The sequence below is a fragment of the Melanerpes formicivorus genome, unplaced genomic scaffold (assembly GCF_026170545.1).
Source record: "Melanerpes formicivorus ecotype bairdi unplaced genomic scaffold, bMelFor1.0.p_v2 SCAF_3, whole genome shotgun sequence".
In the NCBI taxonomy this organism is placed as follows: Eukaryota; Metazoa; Chordata; class Aves; order Piciformes; family Picidae; genus Melanerpes; species Melanerpes formicivorus.
In genome coordinates this window covers 12,285,237-12,309,338 of record NW_027142355.1, presented here as the reverse complement: position 1 = coordinate 12,309,338, position 24,102 = coordinate 12,285,237, and the positions used below count along the sequence as shown (strand labels likewise).

At 40.2% G+C, this 24,102-nt stretch overlaps 1 protein-coding gene and 1 long non-coding RNA gene across 4 annotated transcripts in view; one reads left to right on the top strand and one right to left on the bottom strand.

The window, feature by feature from the left end:
• Positions 1-15,481: 15,481 nt before the first annotated feature.
• On the bottom strand, positions 15,482-18,135 carry LOC137455604 (uncharacterized). Of its 2 annotated transcripts, none has more exons than XR_010990853.1 (3): positions 17,823-18,135; positions 16,701-16,783; positions 15,482-16,457 (listed from the first exon to the last, which is right to left on the bottom strand). It is a non-coding gene; the product is annotated as an uncharacterized lncRNA (long non-coding RNA). The 2 variants fall into 2 exon arrangements; XR_010990854.1 differs by lacking the exon at positions 17,823-18,135 and adding an exon at positions 17,303-17,407.
• Positions 17,608-24,102, top strand: part of CPNE8 (copine 8) — an 85,759-nt gene continuing 79,264 nt past the window's right edge. For both annotated transcript variants that reach the window (XM_068166569.1, XM_068166562.1), the window contains exon 1: positions 17,608-18,175. In XM_068166569.1, the coding sequence (XP_068022670.1) occupies positions 18,054-18,175 (122 nt within the window). In that variant the 5' untranslated portion in view covers positions 17,608-18,053. The remainder of the gene's footprint in view (positions 18,176-24,102) is intronic.

The following is a 24,102-nucleotide window of genomic DNA, read 5'->3' as shown; positions in this document are numbered from 1 at the left end:
AATACGTTTCTGTCTGACTGCTAAAGGCTGCCTTCTCAAAGCAAGCTGAATCTTGCAGAGAAACATTAACACCTGGGTCTCTCCAGAGGCATTGCTGGATGCAGCAAGATATACTGAGAGGTAATGATAGGACTAGGGCGAATGGAAAAAAAATAGAAATGGGTAGATTCAGATTGGATGTTAGGAAGAAGTTTTTCACCATGAGGGTGGTGAGACACTGGAACAAGTTGCCTGGGGAGGTGGTAGAAGCCCCCTCCCTGCGGGTTTTTTAAGGCCAGGTTGGATGTGGCTCTGGGTAACCTGATGTCCCTGCCCATGGCAGGGGTTTGGAACTAGATGATCCTTGAGGCCCCTTCTAACCCTAACAATTCTATGATTTTGCACAGCGCAGAGAAAGCAATCTGATCAGCAGCTGTTTTGTGGGAAGAAGCTGGAGAAGATGCTACAAAAATGTATAGTTGAAGATGGTGAGAAAGCACTGAGAAAAAGCAGAATATGGGCAGTGGGTTGAAAGATGATCTAAAGTATTGGATGAGACAACCATCTTCCTTGCTAAACAATACGGAACGTAACTAGACTTCTTGATGAAACAAATACTTAAAGGTATGCCACTCTGAGTCTACAGCCTCAGCAGACGAAGGATCTTGTGCAAAGGAAGGCTGTCAGTATGGTTTGTGAGAGCTATGTGCATTTGTGAGAGAGGTAAGCAGGAGAACCTCTGCCAGACCAGACACTCGAGGTAGGCAGCTGGAAAGAGCAGTACTTGTTGCATTAAATCTGAGGAACAGCAAAGTCCCAGAGGATGTGTCTGTATTGTGTGTCATAGCTCTGTACTAGAGAACTCTGAGGCCACTCTGGAGGCTCCAGATAGCATTAGAGGTTCCAGCCCAGCTGCCACTGGATATGCCAATTTGTTTTGGGGCTCAGTCACCCTGCCAGTCATCCTCCCATGTTGCCTGTATGAGCTTCATGGCTGTTTACTTCATGCATGTTGCAGACATAACTAGAGAAATTTGTTGGATATTTGACATCATGGGACACAAGGGGTCAATGAGAATGGACCAATCCTGTGCAGAATCCAACCGTGCTAACATCAAAGAGGTACCTCTTCTCAGTTTTCCCCCAAAAATGAGGATATTAGCTCCTCACCATGGCAAAAGAGCAAAGAGAGAGACAAATCTGAGAATCAGGTCAAAGAAAGAAAATTTGCAAACACCCTGCCTACAAGTGGTGTGGGATGAGACATTTTGGTTTGCTTAGGGCAAGGCATGGTTTTTTTTTGGTGTGGAAAATTTGTCTTTAATCTGGCTAACAGTGTGGGCAAAAGTGAGAGTGGGAAATGACAGGGGAAGTGGTAAATTTTCTAACAAATATTGGAAGAGTAGAGTGCTGAGGAAGTTTGAACACAGATGTGGCTGGAAAGCAGAGGAAATGTCATCTATATAAAAAGCCCTTGGGTGGATAACTGCATGGAGCCAGCCAGTAGGTCAATGGTTTTCTCTGAAATCAGTGACCAACACAGTAATTTCATATATATCTTAATAAAATAAGAGGAAAAAATATATACTCTTAGCAGCATCAACATGCTGTTCAGGCTTGTGTTGCAACCTCTATTCCTTTCTTGTTATCTTGTTCCTTGTACCTTTGGTGAGTACCACAGGAAATCACTAGCTGATAACAAATCCACCTTAGGCTCTGATTTCACGTGTTTATTTCGTAAAGACAGCCCTTTGTCCACATTTGTACTAGAGACATCAAAGAAAAATGGGAGAGTTGTGCCTCTGTGTATGTATCTGGTTGTTTATCCTCTCTTCATCAACCTACAGGTGTAATTTTTAGATATTTTACACTTTTTTGATGTTCTGGTTACACTGCTTGTTTTTTCCCATCTCAACAATTTCTTTCTTTATTTTTATTTTTCTTTTGAGAAAAGGATAAGGACTTCAACAAAAAATACAGAACATGTATTATGAGATACGAGCTGGATCCAAGAATCTACTGCCAAATATTTTACTGCCTTTTAAAATTAGATTAGATTAAAATGTTAACCTCTTGAAGTGTTGGAATCGATTAAGTTTATTACAGATCTTCAGTGGAGAGAGAGTTCTCAGGCTGGGATTTAAAAGTATGAGTAGTCAACTGCTTTCTCCAGCCTGCCTTTTCTAGCAATAAAACCCACCAGCTAAGTCCTTCAGAACCTGAAGGACCTGAAATGTAAAGGGAAAATCTTTAATTAATGAGGTTTTGTGTTTCAAAGCCTCATTAATTATAGGTTCCTGTCTTACAAAGTCATAAAATCACCAGCCAATGTACATTGACCACTAGGAGCATGCCATTAGGCTTCACTTCTGCAGACAGAAAAAAATAAATGTTTTCCATGCTGCTCTGTGTGCATTCAGATTTTTTTTTAATCTAAAATCTGCTCTACATCATTCTGAAAGGTTTGTGCTAATTTTGTGTAATGTGAAAAGATGGTGGTAGCCTGATTCAGTTATACTGAGAGAGGTAGCAAAATTGAACGAAGGAGATGTATACACAGGGCTCTGCTTTGCTCAGTAAGCTGGACCCAAATTCCACAGTCTTATATAGTCAAAAATAGTATTATATGTCTTGGAACAAAGAATGGGCAGAAAAAGAAAGGGACACTGCTAAAGTGAAGAGACATTGGAGTATGAGTTTCCAATGAAATGTTTAATCAAAAAGCAGGTAGAGCAACCTCAGACATACAGACAAGAAAAGGGAGAGATGTTATAATTCTTCTGTTTTGTGTATTAGTTTGTTATATTTCTGGTATCAGAAATTTGTGGAATATTCTGACAAAAATAAGCTTGCTACAAAGAAAAGTCACAAAAACTGCCTGAAGGACTAGAAAAACATGTCTTCTAGTGAAAGTACCAAGGAGCTCAAGATTTCTCTGATGGCCAAGAGAAAGCTCAGTCTCAGTGCAATTACTGTGAGGTACAATAAAAGCTTCAATAGTAACACCATTTTAGGGCACTTTCCCTCTATATCAAGAGTCCAGATCACAGATTCATTACACTGGTTTGGCAGACCATAATGTCACAATAGTTTTCAAATAATCTGTAGAAAGTCTCTAAACTTCTAGTTCAAAAATTAATTTTTAAGCCCAGACACAACATGAAATTTCAACAGAAATTCAGAGGAAGCAGAAAAAGAAAGCAACACTGTTCTCTGCTCTTTGAAAGGCTGTAAATCTTTTTTTTTTTTTTCACCACTTGATTATGCTTTCTGGAGAATAAATCTGAGAAAGCTGAGATAAAAAATGTGGCAATTACTGGATCCATATATATGCATATCTACATATATATAAAACTTTATACAATAATTTTGAAGATACAAGCAATGTTCCTTTCTTTTTCCTTTCATAGGCAAAATTTGAAGGGAAAACTGTTACAAATCATTGCCAAGCTTCCTTAATACTGATGTGGCTTCAGGTCAAGCAGCTGAAGGTACTATCCTTTATGGCAAAGAAGAAACATATTTTTAGCAACACATAAATGATTCATGATTATGGAGGCTTAAAAAAGGAGAAGGCACTTGAGAAACTCTGTCTTACAATGTCTGGAATAAACATGTAGCTGAAAAGCAATGGAAGTAATAACAATGTTTATTGAGAGACAGCTATCTGAAAGAGATGCTTCCTGGTTTTCAGCATCTAAGGACAATTTCAAATGATGAAGCAACAATTTGAAGATCACTGTTATGTCTTCAAGAGCTCTCTTGTATGTGGATGAACCTTTTGTGTACTCTTACTAGACAATTGTATTTTTATTATCTATGAAAAGTGCTTCATTCTTGCTTAATGAATAACCTGCAACTATAAATTTGAGCCCTGTTTTGAAAAAGTAGCTATTTATATATTCATAAAATACAGTTACACATTAAATGTTTGTGTCAAGTTGGCAAAAAAATAGAATAACAGTATGTTTTAGTTAGGATTTAAAAGGAGACTATGAAACCACTGTTATATAAAATATTTGCATACATTCTTAATTTTAAATTGTCTCAGGGATAAGTGCAATATTTGGGGTGAAGCACAGAACTACTACTGACTTTCCTGCAAGTGATGTATATGATAAAAGTGTCCCTACATTAGCATTTTAGTTCAGATGAAGAGCAAACTTTTGAAGTGAATCTCCTGGCTATCTCCATTTGCTGCACTTGGATCTGGGAACACGTGAAATGAATTTATTTTGTGAGAGCTAAACCAGAACAAGTTCTCTAGGACAGGTCTCAATGCACTTCAACTATCAAGGAGCATTCAGGTTACATGGAAGTAAATCTGCAGTGAAGAGTACAGGATAGGAGTTGGCTCTTGAGCACCTGGCCTGCAGTCTCCTCCTATTGCACTTGTATTGCTTTCTAAAGTAGACACTGACTTCAAGGCCAAATTTAGCCCAGGAGTTGGACTAAACAGCCTCAAAATTTGTTTGAAGTTTCCCCTAAAGATTAATACAGCTGGTGGGGAGGACAGAAAGAAATTGGGAAAAAAGTATCTACAGAGAAGTTTGGGCTTTTTGTTTTTATTTTAACTCATCTTTGCACATCAGAGAGGAGGGGTAAGATGCACACACTATCTCCCCCACCCCCGATGAAACCTCATCAATAACAGAAATTTGAAAAACTTTCAGCCCAATTGCTGGAGAGATGGTGTGAACCCAGAACTTCCAATAGAGGGTTAAAATACTCCTAGTTTGCATAGTGTTTCGGCTTTATTAGTTTAGTGTGCCAGTCCTGATTTTTCTGGAACAGTGAATCAACTTTCATGATTCCTAATGTTATGTCTATAATACTGTTACAATATTTTGGTTTGAGGAACAGAGATCAAATGAGCAACTACTGACACAGTGCTTTATGAAGAAGATATTTTTAAACGTGGCACTGTTTTGTTTCAATGACACTCAGATATATTCAATTCTAAGCATTACAGGTACTGATGTCACTTCACATACCCTCTCATAGCCTTATGTTTTGCTGTGTTCAGTTTACAAGCAGAGCCATTTGTCTCACACTTTTGTCTACTTTGCTGTTCTTTTATTGCTCTGGATTACATCCTTTACATGTAAACCTTGTGGGGCAAGACAATTATTGATTATTGGGCTCTGTGTTCTCAATAGGGTCATTATTAAGCCTAATAAGTATATCTCCTGCTGAACCTTAAAAGGCAATAATTATCTTATTATAAGTAGATCTTGAAATCCACCCCTCCAAGCACAAATGCTTTCTCCTTGCTTTCTTCTTATTCCACCTCTAAAAGATAGATGATGTTATTTCAGATAGCATGAAATTTATCTTTCCTGCAGTTGTTGTTATCACTGACATAATTACAATGGGTTTTACGTTAGTTCCTATGCAACCAATGATTGCATATGTTTAACAAGTAAAACCTCTTACAGTTCCTTTTTTTTTAGTGCTATTTGTTTTGTATCATTTTAAGATTAGAAATTGCTATGGGCTTATTGGTATGTCTTAGTGAACATAAGGCATAAAGAACCACAGAGATTTCTCCTGTTTAAACATAGGTATCTCCAGCCCAGACCTGGAGATGAGTCAGGTGCCCCTTGTCAATGCAGACAATGGCATCTCCAGTGTCTCACATGCCCACTAGTTCTGACTAATCACAACAGGAGCTTTGACACCTAGTCCTGTGTACACATCTACTCTGCAGGCATCTAATATTAGGTGAGACAATTTCCATCCAAGGAGTTTCAACTGCTTTGAAAATGCAGCAATTCACCAGGCACTAAATTAGAAGCAGATTGCCAGTCCTACCATGCATTTGTTTGTTTGTTTGTTTGTTTTCCCCATAGATGAATTCACAACAGTGTAGGAGATGGTCATTTGCTTCCCAGGAACTGACTCCTAGAAGTTCCCAGGCAAGCCAGCTTTGCACAGCATACCTCAGCCTTCAATATACTGCCTTTATGGTGGGGACACCAGAACTGGCTGTGGTATCCAAGGTGGGGTCTCACAAGAACAGAGAAGAGGGGGAGAATCACCTCTCTTGATTTGCTGGCCACGCTCCTCCTGATACATTCCAATTGCCACGTCATGTGTGTAAAATATTGTTTGTCAGTGGGGGAAAGAATCTTACTGGCTTTAGTGCATTAATATAATTCTCCTGAGTTTGTCTGACACATGGCCTCCTGTTCTGTACTTCCTAAGGTCCTTTGGAACGGCATCCACTGCTTGTGGCCACTCTGTGCTTGGGGAAAGGGCAACAACTCACCTCCTCCTGTTCTACAGCACTATAAACTCTTCACAGCTGTTATCCATCAGGTCTCCAATTCTATGTTGGACATGCTGATCTTTAAACAGAGCTCTGTAAATTACAGGTATGATCTATATCTTTGTGTCTTACAGACATGTGTTTGCATTGAACTAAAACGCACCATTGTTCCAGGGAACTCAGTTTACAATGAAATTCCAATCACTTGTTAAGACTACTTTTTTTCCTTATTAGTGGTCTCATTATGTTTTATCTGTGAGGTTCCCCAGCAAATGATAGAGTGAATAGAACTGATCCTACAAGATGCCATTACAAATCCTCTCTGAAATTACTTTCTGAGTCATAGTGATTTTAGCATGTGCTTGGTTCATTTTGTATAGTGCTAATTTTTAATCAACACATCATTTGGTGAGAAATTATATCAGATCCCTTAACAAAATCTAGATGTATTACATTGAATTGTCTCCATTCACTGATTTTATCAATAGAAGTAATTATGTGGCATTATTTTTCTGTGTGCTCTTGGTTGTCCATCCTCTGCAGTTATCTTTAAACTCCATATGTTGAACTTTAGCTAAATTTTATCTTGTTGAGGCAGAAACAATTCCAGTGTTAAAACACTGCACAGCACACAGGGAATTCAGAAAACTGCTAATAACTATATGCCAACTATTCTTCAGCACTCTGCAGTGATTTAGTTGTTTCAAGATTATTCTGTTAATTTTATCAGGACAATATCTGAAGTACCAGGGAGGAGGCATTTACAACCTCTCTGGACAATCCATTCCAGAGTCTTGAGCCCTTTGTAGTGAATACCACTTGTGATTGGCTGCCAGCTGGATTTAACTCCATTGACCGCCATTCTTTGGTCCTGGCTGTTTTATCCAGCAGAGCATACGCTCATCCAAGCTATAAGCAACCTGTTTTCTCATGAGAATTCCATGAGAAACAGAGTCAGAGGCTTTATGGAAGTCATGACATCATAGTTTAATTCTATCATTTTTAACTTCATTTTTATCTGAGCAGATGATTTTTAAAAGACAGATTATTTTTTTTCTGTAATAAAAAAAAAATTACTTCCTTCCCCCCGCTTTTAGCTAAATTACTTCTGCAATCTTTAACTCTGCAATGAAAATTATTTTTATAACATAGATATTGTTCTTTTCTATTGCAATGCCTGTTAATCTATTCCTCAATATAACAAACAGATCATGAAAGTAGTACTTTTAGTGTGACATCAAGAAAGAAAACAGATCAAAGAAATAGGATACAATTAGTTAAAATCTGAACAATTGTGCAGCTCTAAAATGCAGGTCTCTCTTCAAAGGTGGTAGTGGGGTTGGGGAGGAGAGTATTAGGAATGTTTTAAACATCAAAAAAGAGAGAGCTAAACAAATCTGTGTATCTTCTGTTTGTTTGGTAGAACTACTTTTACTATTTTTCATTTGCATTACAGATGCAATTTCCCAAAAAGTGTACTGGGGAAAACAGCCTTTGATGGATATTTGAAGCCTTTGATGGATATTTGATGTGTCTTAGTATTTGTATTTCTCACATTGTCTTCCTTTACTACAAAAGAAGAATCAATTTAATTAATTAGATTTAGATAGTGAATGTCTGTAAGAAGCTTATTTTGGAAAGAAACTATGCAATGAATAGCATATTATGAGAGCTTTTCAAAGATAAACAAAAAGGATAATATTAGAAATTCATTATCAGACAATATGAAAAGTAGAACAAACGTGAAGTGCAAAGATTCAGCACATAGTGAAACATAGCTAAGTTTTGGAGAGTGAATGCTGGTTGTGCTGGTAACTTGCCAGCATTTTTTGTTGTGTTTGTTTTTTTTTTTTTGTGCAGAGTAACTTTAACAGAACTATGCTATGGTTACCTAAATAGGAGGATAATTTTAATAGAATTCTTGCTACTGTGATTCTGGAATGTATGCTGCTGGTATCTGGCAATTGCCCCAACTAATTAGCTCCTTACTTTTGAGGATGGATGTCTATTCTACAGTTATAGTAATACAAACAATGTACATTAAGTAATTAAGATAAATAAAGTATATGTATGTTTATTAGGGTGCAAGACCTTTCTGTAAAGAAGAGGAAACAAAAGGTTCTCATTTTTCACAGGTACAAAATTAGAAATCCTGACAGTCATCAGCACAATTCAGTCTATGGTACTGATACAGTTTAATCTTTTCTATTCTGTTAAGAAACAGAATCTAATTTACCTCCCATTTGTGAAATATTGTGCAGTTCTAAGTAGTATTTTAAACTCATTTGAATAATTTGTGGATATGATTAAGTACAATGGGACAGGAGAATGTGACATATGAAAAACCAGAAATATTGTACTTTTCACACAGACAAAGAAATAGGACAATAAATCCTTCAAATGCAGCAAATGTTAAGTGTGGGCTTCTGTATCACTTAAGCCAGGCAGACTGCTGCTGCTCAACAGCACAGTTATGGATTCAAGCACACGGTTAAATGCATTCCTGCATTATTACCACAGTTGTTCTGGAAGATAGTCAAACTCATTACATTATTTGGGCTACAAATTTTCAGCCTCATTAAAAGCCTAATTGCTTGTATGTTGCCATGAAATGAGGAAAATCTAAGGGACAGTGTTCCCAAAAGACAATCCTCATGCTGTCAATTGTTTGTTTAAAGTATTCTAACATCACAAAAATAATATAAAATTGAAATTTATGAATGAGGGAATAAATGAGGATGAAAATATATATATATATATTTATTTTTTTTTTAATTCACAAGGTCCTCTTCTGTTTCCATGAAAGAAAAACAACTCTCTGAAGTTCTTATTTCTTCTCTAGATATTTTAGTGGGCTGCTAAATGTCATTACTGCAAGTCACGCTGCCTTTTTGATAGTTCATTACTAAGGCAAAATCAACCTATATCATAAATGAATGTTTGATAACTGGGACTATAATTGGCATTATAAATGCAATCAAAATAAATGCTGTAAAGTTGGAAAATTTAGTTCATAGATATAAATCAGTCATGAGTGATTAAAATTAGCTTCTCAGAAAGTTAGTGTAGTCTCTTTGGACCCTGCTTCTGGTAAATGGGCAAAACCAGACTTTGCCTTGCAGTAACTGTAATTCTTTGAAATATCTTGTGTACGAGGACCTCATAGTTGCTGGAGCGATCTCCCACCTGTGCACATGATAGCAGACCTTCCACCCCTGCTGAGGCAGAGCAACCCAGACCACTGCACAACTCCTTCACTGTACAGAAACCTGGTGCCTGCATGCTGCAAGAAAACTATGGGCTCTGTAGAACCCAACCATATTGAGTTGCTCAGGAAATTACATTTACTCTAAAATGATAAACTTTCCTTGAGTATCTGAACAGAGAGACCCTACTGCTGGAGGCCCTTCTGGGAGGTGAAAGTCAAAGTGATTTAATGGATTAAAGTCTGCTTTACCAGACTGAACATCTGACCTTAAAGTTCCTGTTGAGGAATAATGATTGATAATTGTGGGACTGGAGGTTTTTAATAGTATTTGTAGTATTTCAGTTACTGTTGATTGAGTCCTTATAGGTTGAGACATAAAATCAATTGCAGAAGCCAAATCAACATCAGAGATGGTACTGATAGGGTCTGTAATCCACTCAGAAAGTCTTTCAGCTGGAAAACAGAGAATGTTGTATATCCTCTCACAATTTCACATATCTTCCCAGACACAATTTCTTCTCTTCCCAGAATTCAGATGACAAGACCCCATGCCTCAACTCACCATTGCAGGAGAGTAAGTTCTTTTAGAGATTGCCCAAATGAAACCAAGACAGAAACAAGTATTTGGTTGAGAAAACTACTTTAATTGTGTGTGCGTGAGGGAAAGGACTAGCACTATAAGAAAGAAAAGCAATAAAGAAAAGAAAAACTGGGGATAGACACCACTGTGGATCTGGGGTGTCCCTGCAGCAGTCCATGTCAGTGGGGAAATGTTCCACCCAAAGTTGGCGGTCTCTCTCCTTTACCTGGATGCCTTACTGTATATTCATGTTCTGAGAACTACTCAGAATATTCCAAGAATTGTTTTGCTTAACCACACCAACCACCTGGTGCTAGTGCAGATGCTCAGTACTGTCACTGAGGGGTTCTTCAGAAGTCTTCAGGCTTCTTCAAGACCCTCAGTCTCCCAGGTGTTATGGCTGATTTCTCAGCATTAGCTCCACATTCAGAAAACAGGAAGCCATCAGTCCCATGGTTGGGTTGGAATTGGTATCACATTCAGAAAACAGGAAGTCTAACAGTTTAGTTGAAATTAGCTCCATCATCAGGGTGGTGGTTTCAGTTGGTGGTCTTATGTACAGCGACTTGAGACAAAATGAAGAATCTGTCTCTTACATCCCATTGTTCAGGAAAGGCTTGCACTTTCTGGTTCCAAGCCTAACAGTGGGTTATCAAATTTGACAGAACCTTAAGGAGCCATAAAGTTTTTCCTCTACGAAAGTAAAGCCACATGCTCTCTATGCCTAAAGGGCATTTGCTGGTTTCTTCCACAAAACAAGGGTACTCCTAGGGAAAAAACCAATCTAGAAGTTAATAAAAAAAGTTAATAAAAAAAAATTAACATAAAAATCAAACACAGCTCCCAAAACTAATTTGGGACAGAAATGAAAAACAGTACATAAGGGAGACCTGGCAACATGCTAGTGTTTCATTCATCTTTGCAGGAACACAAACCCACCCACCACTTAATCTAAATGATGAATCCATAGACATGGTATCGGCACAAATGATGACATGTATTAAAATTCCTCTATCTTGGGCTTACCTTGAGAAACTGATGAAAGAGTCTTAAAAAGTGATTGACAGAAATTTGATTTTGCTTCTTGCTGGCTATTTAGAATGTATAGTATTACCCTGACTCCACTGGGGTCCTTCTGGGAAGCCAAAATTATATGTGAACATGATATACCACCCAGATTACATATTTGCATGAGTTTGAGTGTGTGACTACTGCCAGGCAGTATATCCAGCGCTTTCCCAGACTAGTCCAAGTCACTACCCTCACCAGGCACACATTTGTCTGAATATTTACAGGTAAGTAACAGAGCAGAAATTGATGTTCCCTGATGAAATTTGTGGTAGAGTCTATTCTCAAAGATTAAATCTGTGTCAGTTCTGTTAGACATACTGATTTCTTCCATGCCTGTAACAGTATGAGCTGATGTCTCCTCTGTGTTATTAGGAGATATATGAAGTCATGTGCTTGAGTAATGAAAGGCACAATCTGAGTGATGAAGGATGACTCAAGTACAGCAGTTGGGTCTTGCTGCTCTTTGGTTCAGAATTGCTGTAAGGTTGGGTTTTTCTCCTGAAAGAACTGATCTTGACATTAGTCACAATGAAGAAAACAACTGGAGAACATACCTATAAGCTGTAGAGGCTGAGTGCTCTAATTTCTTCTGCATTAGCCAGTTTACAAAGCAAGTTGTACATACAAAGACGCTGCCTCCAAAGATGTGTTGCTAACAGTGGCAGTGATTTTATGAACACTCTGGAAGCAGGCTGAGGGAAAAGATGTGGGTAAAGACTAGACAGAGAAAGAAACTAGGAAGTAAATTATTCCTAAAAGATTTGTTATACTCATGTATTTTCTGCAAATCTGAAAGGCCTAGAGATGAGTGGGTGTGACACAGAAGGACAGAAAAAGTAATTCCAATCATCATGAGTAATCCAGGAGTGTGGGAAGTGACCAAAGTAGATTCCCTCTTCTGAAGTTAGAATACATTCCTCAAGTATTCAGTTGATCCATAACAGGTTTCATGTAGGGGCTGTCTGATTATTGAAAAGAACATTGTTACTTAGACTTTCTGTGATAAACCGTATGCAGACAATCTTTATCTCACCTTCCTTGCCACCATACTAAACACTCTTACTTTAACAGAACCTTGAATTTTCTGCTGCAATGAAGCAGTGTAGGAAAATATCTTTAAATAATTTTTTCTGGCAATCTCTCTGGCCCATGGCTTAGATGAAGGTTCATGAATATTTCTTCATTTCAGAAAGACCTAATCAGTTTGATTCCCTGTCCTTTAAAATAAAAATTTACTTAACTGACTGCTAAAAACAACTACTAAAATTATTCCCAAGTCACGTGTTTAGAAATTGAGATCCATACTGCATGCTTTCTTGTGAGATGAGAACCAGAAAACATACTCAGGAGACATAAAATTCCTCCGTTCATAGATGGAGAGATCTTACCATGCAGCACTAAATCGAAGATGTGAAAGTGATTCCATAATACTTCCTGGACAACTCTGAGTGCTTCAGGGGTCTTTTCCTTTTAAAGAGCTCTTGAACAAACCAAAAATGGTGTCAGGAACTGATACTACTTAACATGGAATGGCTGTTTCAATCCCACAGATGAAGGCTTTCCTTAGGATTTGGAAGGTTCTGCTGCTGATCTGTCTCTTCTGTATCAAATTGGATGAAAGTTTGAAATAATCCAGGAAACTTTATCTAGTGCTAAAGGTGTTTTGATAGATAATATAGCCAGTTCTAGCTTAGATACATACAATATAGTGAGATGACAATATTTGTTGGATAGTTATCCTTTGTGTCTTCATTGAGGGGGAGTCGTATTTATACTTCATTATTTATTCTGCAGGGAATCAGTAAAAAAGTATGCAAATAAATGCATTGCTAACTTTGTCATGGCAGAGAAATGGTGAAATCATTAGCTGTTTCTGCACTGATGACTCACTAACTTCCTCATGCTTATGCCATGGTGACAAAGTGCTCTTTTTTTCCTGCAGAGAGCAAGGATAGCTTTCAAAGGCTTTGAAACATAGGCCTAGACACTTTTATTCTGAAGAACATATTCTTGACACCTGTGAGACTGCAGACATAAGCCCTTGAAAAACTAGCATTTCAAGTTAAAACCTTGAAGGAGTGGAGATTTTTTCTTTATGTCTAATGTCTGAGTCAGACAACTCCTTTAGACTTTACCATCACAAAAAAAGAGAGCTTCCTCAGTATTTGTGTGTTTTGAGAGCGCATTACAAAATCATGGAGCTGGATGAGAGAACTCATACCAGAAGAGTAGACAATAAATGTATCTATCCATATGTTGTATCACGGACAGTTTCTAAAGCCTGTTATCTGGATTCAGCCATGATGCTTACTGATGGTTCCAGTAATAAGGATGTCACAGAATCACAGAATCAACCAGGTTGGAAGAGACCTCCAAGATCATCAGTTCCAACCAATCATGTTGCTAATGCTTCCACTTGTCCTAGCAAATGTTAAGTTCCTAGTCTTTAGTCAAAGAATTAAAATAATCAGCAGTAGCAAAGAAAGAGAAATCTTAGTAATCAAAGGCAGGAACAAAAGGTGTAGCAGTTCTCAAACTGCAGCATGTATTAGGAAATTGCCATTGTTTCAGTGCTATGCTGAGCTATCAGGAAGGACCAACTTGGCTGAGTTCACTCCATTCTTCAGGCTCTTTAAAGAAAGTTTGACAGCAGATAATTAAGGGAATTACTGAACAAATATTTGAGGAAGAACCAGAGAATATGGTATGTTCACCACAAATTCAGACTTAGTAAGTGGTATTTTAGTTGTCATGAAAATGGTATTGTGTTATAGCTGTAGCTGTTTTGTTCCAGTAACTCTGAAGCTCACTGCTAAGCATACTCCTGTACTCATCCACATATTCTTTCACATCTACAGAAGAATAGATGACATTTCCAGTTCCTTAAGTTCCTACAGATTAGTTTGTCTTGGTTTTGTGTGGGTTTTTTTTCAGGAGTGCAAAGATTGAGTCATAAAACTTCTTTTCTCAAGATGTCTAATTAATGATCTACAAGGCAGAAAGCTGAAGGGGTGGAGGGAAATAATCAGTGTTTGCATCCTGTGACTTTCTGGTTCAATTATACTGCTGGAACCTGGAAGCAGTGATGTTTTAATGCAATCACCCAGTGTTACACACTACAGCAATTCTGAAAACTATAGTTTTTTCATAGTTTATTCTGTAATTACTGTGAGTGTATCCCTCATTGCTTAAATTAGGTTGCAGATACTGAAACAAATTATGTAGCTATCTGATAATTATCAACAGCTGACTATAATGAAGTAACAATCACAAAAGAAAGCAAAGAAAATACCTCCTGCTTTCACTGCAAAATTTTGAGTCAGTGATCTCAAACATCAGCAGAGCACATACAATACACCGCCCTGATGCTTCTACCACACTGTAATCTGACAGCTATTTTGTACATAAATTCCAGATATTGTCCTAATACTTAGGTAATATTCCAGGCCACTCACCTCAGTGCCATTTATGAATAAGCAAATACAAGGTGCCTCTGTGATTATAATAATGTATATTTAGCCATGCTGGTGCCTATTTTTGAAGTTTTCCTCATCTTAGACTTAAGTTTCTCTCTTTCCCATCTAACTCTCAGTGCTTGAGAACTATGCACCTTAACCTAAAACATCAGAAGACACAGTATTTGCACATTTATAACCATGATGATAGAAGATGGATAAGTTTCCAGAAACACTAAAGACCTGAATTCTTTAACTCTTCTATTATTTTCATTATATGATCTGTATAGGATATCACAAATAACCAATTATTTCCATTTTTCTAAGTAGAAGAAAACATAAGATCAGATAATGTAAAAATGATCAAAACAAACTTCCACCTCAATCAAAGCAGTGACCTAAAGTGAATTAGCAGGGAAGAATATAAAATCCTATGACACATGATATACTCTTAAGTTACCTATGCCTATAGTTATTAGTTAAATAATACGTAGTAATATGTTACAGTTACAATAATAACTATTCATGCCTTTTAAGTTATTCATGCCATAACCTGTGGGATCCACTGATTATGTATAGATTACATAAGATTATGTGTAGATTACAAAAGAAGGAGGAACAGTTTTATTTATTTTTCTTTGAAACTGTTCTCTAGTTACTAATCATGCAGTTACCCGCTTGCACTCAATACTGACCTCTCAAGACACCAGAGATCCTTCACCCAGCCTTTCACACTACTGTAAGGAAAAAGAAAATTATGAACTGTATTTGCCTGCCCCCCCCCCCCCCCCCCCCCCTTTTTTTTTCCCCTTCTCCTTCACAGTTTCACCTGTAGGTTTACTGGTTTGCCTGCCTGCAGACACACCTAGAATACTTGTGAAGGTACGTGGTTACTTGGCTGCACCAAAACTAAAAGCAAGCTGGTTTAAGAGGAAGTTGGTGATGACTGATGAGAAATTGCTTTGTGTTCAACAACCACATGATGCCTTCCTGAAAACAGAGGTAGAAGGGTTGAAGTAGGGTGTGAGGCTAGAATTTTACAAGGAATAGCATCAGTGGCATCTTCCTTGAGTTTTTGTCACTGAAATTGTTTCAGATGTGTGCCGTGTATGGGGAATATACATCCTGTAAATAAGACCATGTAACTGTCTTCTGAATTCCCAATGCTTAACTCATGCACTAGGAGCTGACCAAGTGTCAAGTTCTCCAACCATCACTATTTGAATGTACTGCCTGAAATCAAGCACTGAATTATACCAACAAGAATCTAGAAATTAAAATAAATTGTGTTCTGATGTTTGTGGGTTCAGAGTTACATTTGTCTATTACAAATAAAGACATTACATGTCTTCATTACTATGTGTAAAATCATCAATTGCCAGAGGAGTAAAGGACCTCTCTATAGGATTTGAGGTTATAGCCTGTGGTCTTTGACCTGTCCTACATATTGTCCAACTACAGACACGGCACTTAACTGGCCTATGCCTTACTTTCCCATCTGTGATAGCACTTCCACTTCTCATCAAACTGCTGTGATGTGAAATTAATATTGGAGGCTACCTAGATGCCATGATAATGGATACAAATTAAATACCTGAGAAATAAACCAATGTAACTTTTATTATCATTGTGAATTATTAGAACAAGAGGACACAGTCTCAGGCTGCGCCAGGAGAGGTTTAGGTTGGATGTTAGGAAGAAGTTCTATACAGAGAGAGTGATTGCCCATTGAAATGGGCTGCCCAAGGAGGTGGTGGAGTCACCATCACTGGAGGTGTTCAGGAGGAGACTTGATGGGGTGCTTGGTGCCATGGTTTAGTTGTTTAGGTGCGTTGGATTGGTTGATGGGTTGGACCCAATGATCTTGAAGGTCTCTTCCAGGTCTCTTCCAACCTGGTTGTTTATTATTATTATTATTATTATTATTATTATTATTATTATTATTATTATTATTATTATTATTATTATTATATTGTTAGGGATTAAAATTGTTTACTCATAGAATATTAGAATTAATTGTCTGATTGTCTAAAAGTAGGTGGAACTGAAACTTTTGCTTTGCCTACCATGAGTGACTGCTTAGCAGAAGTGACTGGTACTGATGCCTTAGGCTGCAAAACCATAATCAAACTTTACCTGAACTTCATCTTCGTTGAAATGGAGTACTGGGAGTCTTGCATGAGATAAACTGATCCAAATGTATAATTCAAGGAAAAGACCTTCAAGAAAATAGAGAAACCATTAACTCTGAATAGAAAATAGAAGAGACACAAGTGTAGGTAAGACAGGAGAGTGATGAAACTATGTGAGCAGATAAAATTTGAAAGATGTTACTCTGATTATTGTGGAGAAAGAGTGGCTATTTAGCAAGCTAGCTGGACAAAAAGCCCATGCATGACACAAGAACAGGTCCACGCGCATCTCGTAATTGATTGAGAAGCCTTAGGAGGCACTGGGAAACAACTGAGGGGGCGCCTCCCTGAAGGCACCCAGATCGAGCCTGAAATGAACTGACTCTGTGCTATAACCCTGGGTCCAAACTCTTCTCTGCAGCTGGCAGGGCTGAGTGGATCTAGCCATACTTGGACTTCCGAGAGGAAGTTTAGAAAGCAAGGCAGTCCACTCAGAACCTCGCAACTCGGCAGGAGACTCTTCCTGGAATTTCGTGCGACTGAATTCGGAGGGGGGAGGAGGGAAGGCTTGCATAAGTACGTGAGAGGGTGAAATGTGTCACTTACTACTCATAACCAAGATAAAACCACGTCTGGTCCCTGAAGTCCCCTGTAATGACAACTACCGTTAGCTTTACGAGGACAATTAACATTACTCTCTAGTTCCCTAGGCTTGTTTTCTATGTTTCTCTGGCCCGGGCAGTGTCTGTAAGGGCCGCCGCACAGCGCGTTTCCCTCCCAGCGCCGCGCAGAAGGGTGCGCAGCGGCAGCACCGAAATGACCGTGCACCCCACCACGCACGCCCTCTCTGCCGCGCCCCCTGGCGGCATGGAGTCCCACGCCTAGTCCTGTAGCCGCCGCGTCCCGTTCCTGCCGTGCCGCGGGACAGGGGGTCGAGAGACAAGAGACCGACAACGCTCGGGACCGCTCCCGGGTCAGCCTCGGGGCTCGAGTCGGCCTCTGTGCCGTTTCCTCTCCCTGGGACTTCTGTGCGCGAGCGGGGCAAGTCGGTGGTACGGCGACCAGCCAAACCGCTGCTACCTCACCGCTAGCCGACCCTCGCACCGGCCGTCGGGCAGCCGCGCACCTCGCCTGGGACAGTCGTGCGGGGCTGCCGCTCGGGGTGACGTCACCGTCCCACTCCCGCCTCAGTCGGAGGTGGCAGCCCGCGGGCGGTGGTGCGGTCCGGTGCTCCCTGTCACGGGCGGCGGCCAGCGGCACCGCGCTGTGGAGGGCCGCCTGGCGCCGCCTCCTCTTCTCTTTTCCCTCCCTCTCTCTCCGGCAGCCTCGCTCCCTCCCTCCTTCCCTGCGCTGCCCCATGTTCGGGCTAGAGAAGCCGGGCAGGAGTGGTGGGTTTCCAAACATGGCGTGCGTAGGGGATTTTAACGTGCTCAGCTCCAGTATCCCGGCCACCAAGGTGGAGCTCTCCGTGTCCTGCAGGTACGGCGGCGGCTCAGGACCACACTGCCCGCTGGCCTCGGGGCGTCGGAAGGGACAGGCGGGCGAGCGGGCTGGTCACCGCGGTGTGCCGGGGCGGGGGGGCCTCTCGCCCCAGGCTTGTCCGTGGAGGCAGGAGGAGAAGGGGCAGCGGTCGGGCGCGGGCTTGCCCTCCGTATGCTCGGCACTGTGCGAGGCGCTTTCTTTCTAGTCCTCGGAGGACGAGCCTGCGCGGGGCACTTGGAAATCTTTAGCCTCACGCAAAAGCCAGGGGCAGCGCGGAACCGGTCACTGGCCCGCGGCAGTCCGCTTGCCGCGCGCTGGGCGTGCCCACGGCGGAGGTGCTGCTGGCGGACCCCGCGGAGAAGCGCCAGCTCTCGCAGAGGCTGCGGGCAGCGGCCGGCTTCGCCGAGAGGAGCCGCTGCTGCTGTCGCCCCAAATCCTTCCCGTGCCTCCGCCTGCAGCAGAGAAGCTGGCCGTGGGGGACGGGAGTGCCATGGCGATGTGCGCAGAGCGTTTTCTCCGGCGGGCATTTAACTTCTGGAGCTAGCCCAAGTGCCGCGGGTGGGGACAGGGAGAACTCCCATCCAGAGTCATCTTTTGGCAGATAGTTTGTTTCTCTTGCAGAACTTACCAAACCGGGCGTGTTACCTTGTCCCGTTTTATCGTAACGCGGCTGACCGTAAATTTAAAAAGTGCCAACCCGTGGCACAAAACTTAGTGTGTGCAGTTTGTTACTCAACATTTATTTCGCCGTGTTGTGTTTACCAGTATTTCAAAAATCTTGCTTTCTGCCTTGAAGCACAGAGAATTTCCCATTAGAGGTCTAAAAAGATTTATTATTTTTTTTGGTGGTGAACTTTTTGTGTCGTCATTCACTTTCAATAGCTTCTTCAAGTATTCCCTGTTAGCAGATTCACCAGCAGACTTGGCAGCTTTTAGCGGAAAATTTGAACTCTCAGTGTTGTTTCCTGTTGGGAAATGAGAAAGTTTGTGGCACAGCCCATTGCTCCATTTTCTTACGTAGCTGTCGGGGAGTTGCTGCTCCTAATGTTAACCCGAGTACAGAACAGCAGTGCTCTAAACTGTCGGACCACTCCCTCTCTTTCCTTGTTGAATAAAGCATAATTTGATGTTTAATCAAGGGTGCATATCAAAAGAAGGCTGCGACAATGAGAAATAGAGTAATACTAGGACAGTCACTCAGCTAAGGTGTGGACACTCCAATGTACTCCCTGTTTGTCTCTGCAAAGTTAATGGGAGCAACCACAGAAAAACCCCAGTCCCGTGAAGGGCTTGCTGCTATGCTTAAAAACGATCTAGGACCTTCAATATTACTTTTAGGTTCTTCGGGTAACCTGTTACAATTACAGGTCTTGGAACAATTTTGCTGGATTTGACCTAATTCAGTACTAATGAGAATTTCTCTCATTCCAGATATTGTTTGTATATATACTTCCAATGTTTACTTCAAACCTTAGTTTTATAGTGATTTATAAATCCATCACATAGTTATAAAGAAATATAGGTGTATGACATAGTAATTAATGATCTTAATTACCCTACCTCAACTCAGTTCAGTATATAATCTACAATGTTAATTTCTCTTCAAAAGCCATGTCTGGTTTGCTAAAACTGCTTTATTGATTAAGAACATGGTCTCTCATCTTGATATGTCTTGCTAACAAATGCAGAAGGATAGGAATTTTCATGGTTTAGTCTTCTTTCTGTGATGAATTGACAGCTTTTGATTATAAAATCCTGCTTTAAAACTGAGTGTAAAATGAGTGACATTGGGGCAGAGATTAATGATTAACACTTTTTTTGTGATTGATTTGTAAACATATTCATTGGCTAAGGTCCTCAGGAAGTAATGCTCAGTGAAATTGTGAAACACGGCAAGAGCAAACTGCAAAGTTCAGAGAATGCTGACAATTCTTTAATAATTTGTAGTTGTGTATTCCTTAAAACCTGAAGATAAATGCTTTTAAAATCATTTGGGCAATGGCACTAGTTTCCCCTTGAAATCTGAGGGATTGTAGAACCAATTTGATGGCTAGTTTACAGCAACAGTTATCAGCTGTTAATGATTCTGTCTTCCTAGATATTTTTTTTCTTATCTACATTATAGAAAATACAGAACTTCTTCCAGTGTGTACAGATGGTATAACTTGGTGGTTAGTGAAGCAAGGGAAGCTATTCATGCCATAAACCAAATCTGTGATACTAGACAATATTCTTTCATCTATTTTTTTCCTTCTTTCTATCTTCATGTTTAATAAGGTGCCAGCTTTTCTTCCCTTAGCTTTTAATTCCCTATGGTTCATTTGTCAGCACTTCCCAAGTTAATTTGCCCAGCATGTCAGTGTCACCAGATTATCTGGGTTCCCATGCAGGTGTCATTGCACCACTACTTATTCTGCAAGTCACAGGATCACAGGATGTTAGAGTTGGAAGGGCTCTCTGGAGATCGAGTTCAACTCCCTTGCCAGAGGAGGACCATACAATCTAGTGCAGTTGCACAGGAATGCATCCAGATGAATCTTGAAAGTCTCTCTGGGGAGCCTGTTCCAGTGCTCCATGACCCTTACAGTAAAGAAGTTCCTCCTCATGTTTGTGTGGAACTTCACGTGCTGTAGTTTACATGCTTCATGCCCTCTCGTATCACAGGGTGCAACTGAGAAGAGGCTGTCCCTTCCTTCTTGACACCCAGCCCTCATATTTGTATACATTTATTAGATACCCTCTCAATCCTCTCCTCTCCAGACTAAAAAGCCCCAGGTATCTCAGCCTTTTCTCATAAGGCATGTGCTCCAGACCCTTAATCATCCATGTAGCCCTCTGTTGGACTCTTTCAAGAAGATCCCTGTCCATCTTAAACTGGGAAGTCCAGAATGGTGCGGTATTCCAGGTCAGGTCTCACTAAGGCAGACAGTTTTATCTTCAGGGGAACATCAGGTAGCCTTTAGGAGATATGCAGCTCATGTTCTCTATGAAAATTATAAACTCAGAGATGTTTTGGATATCCTCACTTTCTGGGGTTTCTTTATGAATAACATTTCATATAATTCCCATGGCTTATTCAATGCCATTTGCTGTAGCTTTACAAATGCTAGAAAAGCAAGAAATTAATTCTTTCTAGTTATTAATGCTTATAAAATAAAAAGTTCATGGTTCTTTTCTGACCTTGTAAGATGTAGATTTCCAAACCTCTGAATGTTTTTATTTGGAATCTGTATTCTTTGTCTTAAGATAAGATCTAATGTGGCAGAACAACTTAAACCTGTCACCCCAGAGGATCCTCAGGTGTTAGTATTAATCCACTGTTGTCTGGATCAATTGGTGCAGTAGCCATCTCCCTCTGTGTGCTGTAGCTTCTTTCATCACATCCCCTGAGGGACATCTGTGGTCTGATGAAAATGTCACTGTCACTTGCTGTGTGATCTTTATTTGTTGCAGCCTGGCATAATTTTGCACAATTGTCATGTGGTAAAGGATCATGATCTTGGCCCTCATTTTGGTCTAGAAGAGAAGATATAGGCTGCTTCCCCTTCCTCTAAAGGGGTATTTGATTGCATACTGATTATAGGTGTGTGCCTAGGCTTGAATCTTTAGTTAGCAGCTGTATGTGTAAACTTGGGGTCTCATGGAAGTTTGAGGTAAGCTCCAGGCCACATGTGTGTCATTCTGTATCTCTCTCACTCTGGAGATGCTATTGACTGATTCCAATCTAGTTACATTTTGGAAATACGTAATAGTTTGTTCCTATCTTACTTACTATTAGTGCAGTGGGTTTTGGTTTGTTGGGTTTGTGGAGTTCTTGTGGGTTTGTTTTGTGTTCCCTCCCCCCCCATAGACTCCTGATTGAACCACATCCTTTATGAAAGTTTACAAGAAAGGTCAACAGTTTCATTATGCCTGGTGTTGCTTGCTGAATGAGGAGTTGATCAGAATTATCTTCTTGAGAGTGATTTTTCAATAATATCCATGGGAAGATGAAGCTGTAGTTTGATCACTTCATGACATCTAGTACTGTATCAAAGACTATATGGTTATCTGAAACGTTGGCATAGTACAGTGTTGCTTTGCTAGTTCAGAAAGTTTGTTATAATCCTATTGCTGTGCTAGGCTTTATGCTCAATCAGGCAGCTTGTTCTGGATAGGCTCTACGCTGGCTGTATTCCCACACCAGGCATAAGGTGCATAAAGGCAGCATAAATTCTTTATCATGGTTAATTCAGCAGGAATAGAATTGGTTGCCCATGCCTGGTTTGGATCAGTTCTATGCTGCTTCACAGTTTGTACAGAAATCTAGTATTAATGAATGGGCTGATGGAATTAAGCAGCTCTTATTCTCAGTGGCAAAGATAATTTAATTTCAGGTTTCGTGTGCAGAGGAACAAAATGTACTGCTTCAGAATTTTTACTTTTCCTTCTGTTTAGCAATCTGAAAATTTTAACCAGACACTTTCTAGTAGTTGTGGTACCCCAAAGTATGTCTAATTCTATCTTTGATTGCCCTAGGTGTTTATTTCTGACAAGACTACTCCTCTCCAGCCAGTGTATATACACCTCCTGTTTTTTTGTGTTGTTTGTGGTGTGATTTTTTTTTAAATGTTAATAATTTGTTAGACATCCCTGTTGCAGAAAGATGCAATGATAAAAAAGATTTCCATAACAAATTATTTGAGCTTGTATCTCTGTGTAGTACAAAATATTGAATATAAAGTTCATCCAGATTGTAAGTCTGGTTTTCATTTTCCTATTTGTTGTGTATGTTCAGGTTATATTGAAATTCTGTGGAGTGGTTTTGTGTGACCAACAACACAAAGTTGTTTTTTGTTGGTTTTTCTTTGACATGAAGCCACCTAGACAATGAGCTGGCTTCTGCTGAGGAAAATGAGTGTATTAGGAGAAAAAACATATATAAGTGACACTGTCCATTAAAATAGCCATGGACATGCATACCAGATAGCCCATATGGTGTGTTTCCTTCTGTATGTCTGTATTGTTTGAACATTAAGCATGCAGGTATGTGACTTCAGAATTTAAGGCAGATCTCTTGCCCTGAAAATTCAGTATTGAGATTGCTAGGGGGAGGCCCCAGGTTTCACATTAACTGTGCAGGTCTCAGGACTTGTCAGATTTATGTGACTTTGTCTTTGCCTTAGCTGAAAACCCAAATGCAGGGTGTTTTTTCTAATGACCAGGTGGCTGCTGCTTAGTTTGTTTCACTTTGTCTCTTGCTTTGGTGTAACTGTGGTATAATTGTTACTTCTTTCTACAAATAGTAGTAGCAAGTAGTTATTCTGTATATAGTGAAATTTGTGATCTTCAAAGAACAGTATAGCTCAGAAGAGCATTGGTGTGATAGGTGAGGTCTTGCATGTGGGGAGACAGGATGCAGAGTGGAGGAGCAGGAGCAGAGGCTGAAAAGAGGGGGCTGAAGATGCCGCTGGGAACCCCAGTGCTGTGAAGGGGTCACTAGTGGATGGTAAAGGAGTGCAGGCTGGGAGCTAAACAAAACAAAAAGGGTATATTGAGCATGTCTCAAATGGATGTAAACCACACCATATACAGTAAATTTGGATGTATAATGGAGTTGGAGTTGTTGAGGAAAAACCCAACATGAGCTATGTATGTGTGCTTGCAGCCCAGAAGGCTGACTGTATCCTGGGCTGCATCAGAAGTGTGACCAGCAGGATGAGGGAGGTGATTCTCACTCTCTGCTGTACTCTCATAAGACCCCACCTGGAGTACTGCATCCAATTCTGGGTCCCCCACCACAAGAAGGACATTGAACTGTTGGAGCAAGTCCAGAGGAGAGCTGCGAAGATGATCAGAGGGCTGGAGCATCTCCCCTGTGTGGACAGGCTGGGAGGATTGGGGCTGTTCAGCCTGGAGAAGAGAAGGTTCTGGGGAGACCTTAC